The following is a 10,509-nucleotide window of genomic DNA, read 5'->3' as shown; positions in this document are numbered from 1 at the left end:
GGCACTATTCACAATAGCAAAGACTTGGAATCAACCCAAATGTCCATCTGTGACAGACTGGATTAAGAAAATGTGGCACATATACACCATGGAATACTATGCAGCCATAAAAAAGGATGAGTTTGCGTCCTTTGTAGGGACATGGATGCAGCTGGAAACCATCATTCTTTGCAAACTATCACAAGAAGAGAAAACCAAACACCGCATGTTCTCACTCATAGGTGGGAACTGAACAATGAGATCACTTGGACTCGGGAAGGGGAACATCACACACCGGGACCTATCATGGGGAGGGGGGAGGGGGGAGGGTTGCATTGGGAGTTACACACGATATAAATGATGTATTGATGGGTGCTGACGAGTTGATGGGTGCAGCACACCAACATGGCACAAGTATACATATGTAACAAACCTGCACGTTAAGCACATGTACCCTAGAACTTAAAGTATAATAAAAAATAAAAATAAATTTAAAAAAGAGATTTATTCATGTGATTACATGTCTAGCTAACTCCTTTTGATCACTGCATAATAATCCTTCACTAACATATTACACATTTTATCAATTGCTTTACTGATAGATATGCAAGTGGAGTCCTATTCTTCATTTTCCCAAGATGAATATTCTTATATACATCATTTTGTAAAGCTCTGTAAGAGTTTTCTGGCTTACACACTCCAATAAAATTGCTGAATTATAGAGTACATATATATATATTAAATTTTACTAAATACTATCAGAAAGGTCTCTAAATAGGCTCTACATGTGATTTCCTATTATTCCACTTGATATTATCCAAATCTCTCATCTTTACTAATTTTAGTGTATGTTTCACCAACTAAAAGGGTTGAACTTCATTTAAAGCTATTTTCAGACTTTGTTTTTCCTTTTTTTGAATTTCTTTTTCCTTTGTCTTAAAAAATCCTATTGTCTCTCTGGCTTTGTTGTTGTTGGTTTGCAACAGTTATTTGAATAATGTAAATATTAATCTTGTCAGTTAAAACACTGCAGGTGGCTTCTCACTGTCATCTTTTAGTTTGTCTGTGCTATCCTTTAATTTGGAGGCAGTAATATTCATCAGTTTGTATTTTTCTGTTTTGTACTTTAAAGCCTTGTTAAGAAATCCAAACCCAAACTAAGATGATATGGATATTTTTTACCTAGATTTATTTCATCTCTTCCAATTCAAATATTTCAAATTCACCTATTACATACATATGAAGGTTGTTTTTATATAACATGAGATAGGGATTTTGTTTCTGCATATAGTGAGCCAATATCCCCAATAACATTTGCTAAATAATCTCTCTTCTCCACCAACCCCAGTTATTATGATACCTCCTCTATTGTGACCAAGTTGTCTTACATAAAAGGATCTGACCCTGGATTCTATTCTATCTGGTAGTCTATGAGTCTGTTCCTAAATCATTCAGATAGATTTACCTACTTCATATTTGTAGTATATACTAATATCTATAATATAAGGCATTCCCTCATATTTCTTTTTAAAAATTATCCTAGCTCTTCATGCAACTTGATATTCTATATTAATATTAGAAACCATTTTTAGATCCTTAACTACTTATGATAGATTTCACTGGAATTGCATTGAATTTATAAATTATTTTGGGAAGCATAGATCTTTATTAAGTTTTTCTATCAAGGAACTAGTATCTGTCTCAATTAATTCAGACATTTAATTATTTCATTTAATGTTTTATTGACATCATTCACTTTTCCATAAAAGTTTTATGACTTCTTTGTTAGCCTAATTTCTAGAAACATTATAGTTTCAATGCTATTATAAATTTTCATTTATAATTGATAATACTGAGGATAAAATACACTACTTTTATTTCTCTTTCCATTTCATTTTTTTCTACTTTCTTATTCTAGTCTTTCTTCTCTTTCTTTAGTTTTACTTACTTCAGTTTTACTTTAGCAGTGACTTTCAGGAGCATAGTTTTGCCTCTTATGACTCTGAGGGAAAAGGGGACCCAAACATCTTTCCANCTAGAAACATTATAGTTTCAATGCTATTATAAATTTTCATTTATAATTGATAATACTGAGGATAAAAATACACTACTTTTATTTCTCTTTCCATTTCATTTTTTTCTACTTTCTTATTCTAGTCTTTCTTCTCTTTCTTTAGTTTTTACTTACTTCAGTTTTTACTTTAGCAGTGACTTTCAGGAGCATAGTTTTGCCTCTTATGACTCTGAGGGAAAAAGGGGACCCAAACATCTTTCCAGGATTTTATTGTTTAAATGTCAATTTAAAGAAATCCACACAACTAATAATTACTTGTTAAAATGAAAAATAAAATCAGTGAAAATTGCATGAAACAGAGGGAAAAAAAATCTAAGGAAATTGGAATTTGTTTGACTTATTTCACAATGGCAAGTGAAATTCCATTTTACTACATCATCTGGTCTGTAATAGTATTTAATCTTGTAAGAGCAATTTCAAAACGTATATGCACACTAGCCCTATATCCATACTACTTTCTAGTTATCAAAATCTCTATCTATAATCTTCTATATAACTTTCTTTTAGAGTTGAGATATAATATGTAACATGATGAGGCATCTATAAACCATAAATGCCTGCTCATTCCTTCTTCGTAGGCATCTGAGAGAGGCCATAAAGTATTAATGATATTTTATATTTACTCAATAATTAATAGGAAAGTGAAACTAAATCGTTTTCTTTAACAGTTTGAATCTTCATTTCAATTTCTTATGACGTTCTTGCTTTGTACTCATCTGATGGAAGGCTATTTTACCCAGGATAAGACCCTAAATTATTTTCTGCTTTAGAAATAAACAATACAAGATTTAAGCTAGTAAATAGGGTGTATTTAAAGAAAACTAGGCTGGGTGTAATGGCTCATGCCTGTAATCCTAGCACTTTGGGAGGCCAAAGCAGGTGGATCACTTGAGTTCAGGAGATCCAGACTAGCCTGGGCCACACGGCAAAATTCCATCTCTACCACATATACAAAAATTTAACTGGGCGTCATGGCGGGTGCCTGTAGTTTGAACTGTTTAGTAGGCTGAAGCAGGAGGATTTCTTGAGCCCAGGATGTCAAGGCTGCAGTGAGCCAAGGTCCTGCCACTACACTCTAGCCTGGGCAACAAAGTGAGACTTTATCTCAAAAAACAAAGACAAAAGACTAGCTAAGGCGGGCAGATCGCTTGAGCCAAGGAGTTCCAGACCAGACTGGAAAACATAGCAAGATTCCATCTGTACAAAAAAATTACAAAAGAGTCAGCCGGGCTGTGGTCGCCTGTGCCACTGGTCCCAGCTACTCAGGAGTCTGAGGCAGGAGAATCACCTGAATCCAGGAAGTCAAGGCTGCACTGAGCCATGACAGTGCCACTGCATTCCAGCCAGGGCAATGGAATGAGACCCTGTCTCAAAAAACATAAATAAATAAAATTAAATTAAGAAAACTAAAGAGTGACAGCAAGGCCCAGAGCATTATAGGACTCTTCCTCCACAACAGGATTATCAACAAAAGTAGTTACAGAAAAAATTACTTAAGAAATTAATAATTTCCAATGTGACCACTTAAGTTTCATCATAAAGTAAATATTTGGAAAACTAGTAAGGTTCTCCAGAACTGAAAATGGAGGGATAGCATCTTTTTTATCCTTTCTAAAGAACATTTTCAGAGAGAATAATGTGATAAATGCACTAGATTTTCGACCCAGATTCAGCAACACTTTTTATTTTTACTTTATGTTTTGATGGTGTCTAGATTTAAGTTACATATATAAAGACATTAGCTCTTAATACTTTAGTTTGCATTTCCAAACAATTGAGAACATTGTCTTACATAACAGTACCATTATCACAGCAAAAATAGCAATAACTCCATTAATATAACATTTTGACCAAATAAATGAAAAACCAGAAAACACAGATTACATTTCCATGTCATTATAGCCACTAATAAAGATTTTAAAGAGACTGTGAGAAAACAAGAGCTATAATCATGCATGCAACTACAATACAACCAAAATCCACAAAAGACTACGCAAAAGTACCATCAGCTTGCAAAGAATAACTAAAAATTAGAAATTTAAAATAAATTGTTTTATTCAATGTTAAATCCAAAGCTATTTCGAAAGTTCTCAATTTCCCCCATATTCTTACCAGTGTCATGAACTTGAAAACTGGGGATAATCGGCTTCAGAAATTTGAACTCATTTGTCCCGGAACCTCCTGTCAGACACACCTGGTACTGGTAGCTCTGGGACAGGGTCCCGGTGCCGCTCACGTCCACCAGATGCCCTGGAAAGGGGCCCTCGGGCACCGAGCAGCGACCCACAGAGGTCGCCGTGCTCCTCCTGCACAGCCGCACCACCACGAACAGGAGCACCGACAAGAGAAACAGCGACGACACTGAGGCCAAAGCCACCACCAGGTAGACGGTGAGCGAGTCGGCCTGGGCTTGGGCCGGGGCCGCCTCCGGGAGCTGCAAGTAGGGCTGGGAGAAGCCGTCCACCAGGAGCACGTGTAGTGTGGCGGCGGCCGAGAGCGGAGGCTCGCTCATTGTCTTTGACCGCACCACCAGTCTATGCTGGCCGCGTCGACGCTCGCTCGGCAGCCTGGCGGTGCGGCACCTCGCCATTGTGCGGCCCACACCACCGAACAGCCCGGGGCTCCGTGGCTTGAGCAGTGGTACGACAGCCAGGCGTTCTGCCCGAGTCACGCACCGCACCACCTTGGCACCAGTTACCCGGGCTCGGCCGCCGGGCACCAGCTCTGTCAGGGCGCGGGCCGTTCTGCAGCGGGTACAGCACGAAGGCGAGTGGCGAGTTGTCGTTGGCGTCCAGCACCGCACGCGCACCAGCGCCTCGCTGCTCAGCGCCGGGGAGCCGCTGGTCTGTGGCGCCCACGCGGAATTCGAACTCTCCTGCAGGGCCTCGTAGTCCAGCGATCGGAGGGCGAACAGGTGGCCGTTGTCTGTGTTGATGGAGACCAGGGAGGCGAGAGGCAGGTGCGGGTCCTGGGGCGGCAGCAGCGAGTAGGTGACCTGGGCGTTGGTGCCTGAGTCTCTGTCTGTGGCGCTGACGCTGCCAATGTGCAGGGCGGGGCTGTTGTTTTCGCGGACGAACAGGGTGTAGGAGGTTCGGGTGAAGGCAGGAGCGTTGTCATTGACGTCGGAGACCAGCACGGTTATGTTGTACTGGGTTTTCAGCCTGGGGGACCCCAAGTCTGTGACGGTGATCGTGATGTTGTACTCTGCTTGGCTCTCTCTGTCCAGTGCTTTTTCAGAAACTAGAGTGAAAAAGTTCTTGAAGGTCGGTTTCAGGAAAAAAGGGAGGTTATCTTGAATAGAGCAAGTCATCCTCCCATTGTCTCCAGAGTCTTGGTCTACGACACTAAAAAGAGCTACTAGGGTCTCTGAGGCATTCTCTGGAATTCTCTTTGTAATCGACGATATGGTCACTTCTGGTGGATTGTCGTTTATATCCATAACTTTAACTAGAAGGGTACATTTTCCTGAAAGACCCCCACCATCTGTTGCCTGAATATTTATAGTGTAGGACTGTATCACTTCAAAATCCAGGGGTGATCTCAAATTAACTTCCCCAGATATTGGATTAATTTCAAATGTTTTACGAATATCTTCTGATGCATGGAAAAATGTGTAAGATATTTTCCCAAAGTTTCCTGCATCCAGATCCTTAGCTGAGATGGTGACAATCCAGGAGCCAATGGGTCTATCCTCGGGGACTTGCACCTCATAGAGACTCTGAGGAAACTCAGGGGCATTATCATTGATGTCCAACACCTTAATGAGAACCAAAGTTGTCCCAGACTTGGGTGGGGATCCACCATCCAGTGCTGTGAGTGTTAATCTGATTTCAGCTTCCTGTTCATAGTCTAAAGCTCTATCTAGGACCAGCTCTGGGTATATCTTTCTGTCACTACTGTCTGGAATTTTAATGTAGAAGTGAGAATTGGGGCTAATTGTGTAGTTTTGGAGACTGTTGCTTCCCACATCCAAATCTTGAGCACTCTCCATTAGGAATGTAGTTCCAATAGTGGTACCTTCTGATATTTTAATAAGTATTTCCTTGTCTAGGAATGTAGGGGAGTGATCATTTATGTCTTTGACATGCAGCTCAACCCGAAAAAACTGTAAAGGGTTTTCCAAAACCACCTGAAAATGAAGGACACAGGGCTCGGTGGAGCCACACAGCTCATCTCGGTCTAGTTTCTCATTTAGGAGCAAATCGCCAGTTAGCAAATCAAGGTGCAAATACTTTTTATTATCATCAGACACTACCCGGGCTTCACGTGAAGACAGCTCCTCCATCCCCAGCCCTAGGTCCCTCGCTAGATTAGCCACAAAAGAGCCAATTTCTGTTTCCTCTGCCACAGAATAGTGTGCAGATTCAGTATCTGCCCGAGACAATCCCAGCAAAACAAGGAATATTAGAACTTGCCTTTTTCGCAGATCGAGTGACCCTCTGATCTCCATGGTTCCTTTAGGCAACCTCTTGTGGAAAAATTGAAGCTCAGCCCTAATTTTGGAAGCTGAAGCTCTGGTTTTAATAGGAACCCCTGGACAGTGTATCCTCCAGCAGCTCTGTAGGCAAAGCTCCTTTAATGCCTGTCTTTTCAGTGGGTTGGATGCTTTCTGTTCTGAATAGCGAAGCTCACCGTGCCAGCCTATGTACTGTTTTCGTCTTATCCTGTAGCGCCACCATGTGTCTCTATGTTTTCTTTTCTTTTCTTTTCATTAAAAGTTTTCCTCTTTGAAAAGTAAATCATAAATACATCCGGAACATTCAAAACAAATCCCAGAAATCTTTTTTTTTTTACCTTTAAATACTTCACTAAGTATTTCTAATAGATAAGGCATTCTAAAAGATAATTGTAATATAATGTTCACAATCAACAACTTGAGCAATAATTCCTCGATGTAATTTATACTGCATTTGGTTTTCCCCAGTTCTCTCCAAAACGTCCTTTGCTGATGGTTTGTTTGAATTTGAATCCAGAAAATGTCCATACACTGCATTATCACTGTTTTGAATGCTTGACACTAAAGGATCTGTTAAAATATTCTGAACTGAAGAAATAATTTTTTATTTAAGTAATTTCTTGAGTAATTACAAATATATTCTCTCCTTCACTCTTGTAAATACTTGTTGTCAGTCATAGTAACGTCATTACTTTTTTCACTTTCATATTTTGAAAATATAAAGAAGGACATGGCACAAATAAGTTAGAGATAATCCTTGCTCTTATGGAGCTCACAAGCTAGAAAAATTGGCAGACAAGTAAATGAAGTAAGTCATAACGTATGCATTTATAAAAAGTAATATAGAAATATCTAGAAAGGACCTCTTACACCTACGGGCTGCATACTTTAGTGCTTAGGAATATGGGATCTGGAACCAAATTATCAATATTAGAATCCTGGTTATGTGACTCACTATAAGCTTGGGCAAGTTATAGATATCTTTGTTTCCTCACCTGTAAAATGGGGTAATAATAATATTTGCCTCCCATGATTATTACCATAGGCATCTAATGAATTAATATTTACAAAGTGGTTTGTAAGTGCTGGTTAAGTGTCTGTCAAAAATAAAATAATTAAGATCTAAATAAGACTTGGGACATCAGTGAAAGCTTTCCTGAGGTAATGAACAATACATTGTGATCTGAAGGAACTAGCCAGGAGAAGGAGGAATATTTCAGATGGGCATTTTGAGGAACACAGAGAAGTGAAGTATGCCTTGGACTTTAAAAACCGTGGAAGGGGAGGGTCTAATAATGAAATTAGGGTTGAAAGCAGGGTGAGAACGTGAATCATTATACAGGTCATATCATGCGTTCTTGCATTTATCCTAAAGGTAATTCAAGTACAAAGATGGGTTTTAAATTTCTGATTAACACGATCACATCTGCATTTAAAAAATCAGTTTGGCTGAAGTATGGAGAATTAATTTCAGGGGGAATGACTGGAGAATCAAGGAGATCAGATAAGAGATGATGATAGTCTGGATGAGGATAATGCCAGTGCGGATGGAGAGAAGAGGGATGAGTAGAAAGGTATGAGGAGATGAAATATTTTCAACTGTTCGTTGATAGGTTGCATGAGGAGAAAAAGGGGAAAGACTCAGAGATGATATCACACCTCTGGAATGGGAAACTCAATGACTAGTGGTGTCATTTACTAGGACAGGGAATGCTAAAAAAACATGATTGGGGTGGAAAAAGATGAAGTGTCAGTTTTGAATGTGCTGATATTGAGGAAGTGCCTGTAGGATGTATGTTTGTGTGTTTGTGGTGTGTGTGTGTGTGTGTGTGTGTGTGTGTGTGTGTGTGTGTGTGTGTTTGCCTATAACCAAAGCATAGGAAATAAACCTGGGCTGACGATATGAACTTTGGGATTCATCAGTATATATGTGTATATATATATGGTGATTGAAACCATGAATGCTCTAGGATAACCAAGCAGAAGTGTGTCAAATAAGTATAGAAGAGGCTTGGCACAAAAGTCTGAGAAACATCTTCATTTAGAGGAGACAGGGCAAGAAGCATATTTGAAAAGATAAAGAAGGATCAGAGTTCAAAATCATGAAATCAAAAGCCAATAGCATTTTAAGGAGACGAGGAAGATTGACAGCTGCAAATACTTCAGAAAAGTCAAGAAAAATAAGCATGACAATTATCCATTGGACTTAAAAAGATGGTCATTGTGGAGGATTCTGATAGATGTCTGACAAAATCTGTTTTCCCTTGCTTCTATAGTAATAGAACTGTACCCAGGTATGTGGCCACGAAGGTAGGTTGTGCCTCCCCTGTATCTGAGTGTGGCCACGTGAATTAAGTTCTCACAGATGGATTGTGAGCAGAATTTCTGTCTGCCTCTTCCAGTTACAGAACAAAAATCATCTGGATATGCCTCTTTCTTCCAAGCGAGCTAGAACCCAGATGTGGCAGTGACCCAGCTACACCCATGCAGATTATATTGCCATAGGGAATGTTGAAGAAATTACTTGAAAGAAAATTTCATTTCACAAGGACTGTGAGGATCAAAGCTGCCCTGCCTACCTAATAATTTTTACATTGGTACTGTCATGTGAAAAAGAGTGACATGTTTACAAGCCACTGTTTCATTGCATCGTGTTGGTTCCACAGTATAATCTTACTTAACTTATATGGAAATCTTTGATAACCTTTGCAATAGCAGTTTCAGTAGAATGGTTGTGATGAAAATTAGATTGTACTTTGGTGCAAAGTGAGAGGGATGAGGAAGCAAAAATGAAGTAGACCACTCTTTCGGCAATTTTTTTTTGAGACAGAGTCTCGATCTGTCACCCAGGTTCACTGGCTCACTGCAGCCAGGCTCTCAAGAAATACATTGGTATCTGGAGAAGAATTCACTCAGAGGATATTTTAAAGACTAGAGAAACTTGAATATACTTAAAATGCCAATGTGTAATGTTCAGTAGGGAAGGAGAAAATTAAGATACAGAAGGGATAATGCAGGTCCCCTAGAAAAGTTGTTAAAGATGGGATCCAGGCAATGTATGAAGGGATTGGATTTAGACCAGTGGGAGGGACCTCAGCAGGTGAAAAGTATAGATACAAATGCTGTTAAAGCTGTGGCGTAGGGGACAGGAAAATGAATTTCTAGCTGATGGATTCTATTTTCTCAATAAGGTATTAGGCAAGCTCATCTGATAAAACAGGGTATCCAAGTGGTAGGGTAAGAAGTTTAAAGTAAGATAAGTAGGTTTAAAATAGTTGTTGAGAATATAAAAGAAAGCTCGTTAGAAAAATTATAAAAGGAGTTTTTGGTCTCAGAAGCCCAATTAGGTTTGAATATTATACATTTATAGTGGCAGTGGTATTGCTAATTTTGTAAGTTTGGTCTTATAGAGTGCAGCACCCCATTTGTAAGAGAGGAGGAGGACTATATTCATCTGGGCTGGAGTTTCATCAGGTGGTTTGAGTGAAGAAAAATTGAACAAGGGAATTGAGAATATGGGCAGGAGAGTAACTGCGTGTGGTAAGCCAGGAAATCAATTGGTTAGGAAGGAAATTAAAACAGGAGCATTTGATAGGTAGTATCAGCATCATGGAACGGAGCTCCTGATAAGGTTAAAGACAAGACGTGATAGGAACAGCAGAATGAGAAGGTTATAGGCATAGACAATTGTGCTCTCAGAGGGAGATAGCTGAAATTATTATATCATACAATAGTTTCTTGGTGGGGAAAAGTAAAACATGTAGCCAAGGCATTAATGACTGAATAACAGGAGTAGAGGTAAAGACTTAGGGACTGAGAGGTCAAGTTGTTAGATTAATCAGTGGGCCCAGGAGTGGTGGCAGAACTTGAAATAGAAAGATAAAGAGAACAATGTGTTTGTAAGATAAAATGTCCTATGTCCCTTCCCCCCCCCATACTTTTGCCTATTTCCAATAAAAAAAAAAAAAAAAAAAAAAAAAAAAAAAAAAAAAAAAAAAAA

At 39.2% G+C, this 10,509-nt stretch overlaps 3 protein-coding genes across 3 annotated transcripts in view; all 3 read right to left on the bottom strand.

The window, feature by feature from the left end:
- The window catches only part of LOC108530186 (protocadherin beta-15), a 172,872-nt gene that overhangs the window by 27,640 nt on the left and 134,723 nt on the right, over positions 1-10,509 (bottom strand). The window lies entirely within an intron of this gene.
- The window catches only part of LOC108530188 (protocadherin beta-13), a 61,557-nt gene that overhangs the window by 43,836 nt on the left and 7,212 nt on the right, over positions 1-10,509 (bottom strand). The window lies entirely within an intron of this gene.
- LOC108530180 (protocadherin beta-14) lies at positions 3,722-9,875 on the bottom strand. Its single transcript, XM_017872876.1, is given in 6 exon segments — positions 3,722-4,693; positions 4,696-4,782; positions 4,785-4,853; positions 4,856-4,892; positions 4,894-4,926; positions 4,929-9,875. Coding segments are annotated over 6 exon segments (2,388 nt in total). The 5' UTR covers positions 6,504-9,875; the 3' UTR covers positions 3,722-4,106.

Source organism: Rhinopithecus bieti, unplaced genomic scaffold (assembly GCF_001698545.2).
Source record: "Rhinopithecus bieti isolate Rb0 unplaced genomic scaffold, ASM169854v2 scaffold_7438, whole genome shotgun sequence".
Classification (NCBI taxonomy): Eukaryota; Metazoa; Chordata; class Mammalia; order Primates; family Cercopithecidae; genus Rhinopithecus; species Rhinopithecus bieti.
This window is presented reverse-complemented; position numbering and strand designations above follow the sequence as displayed.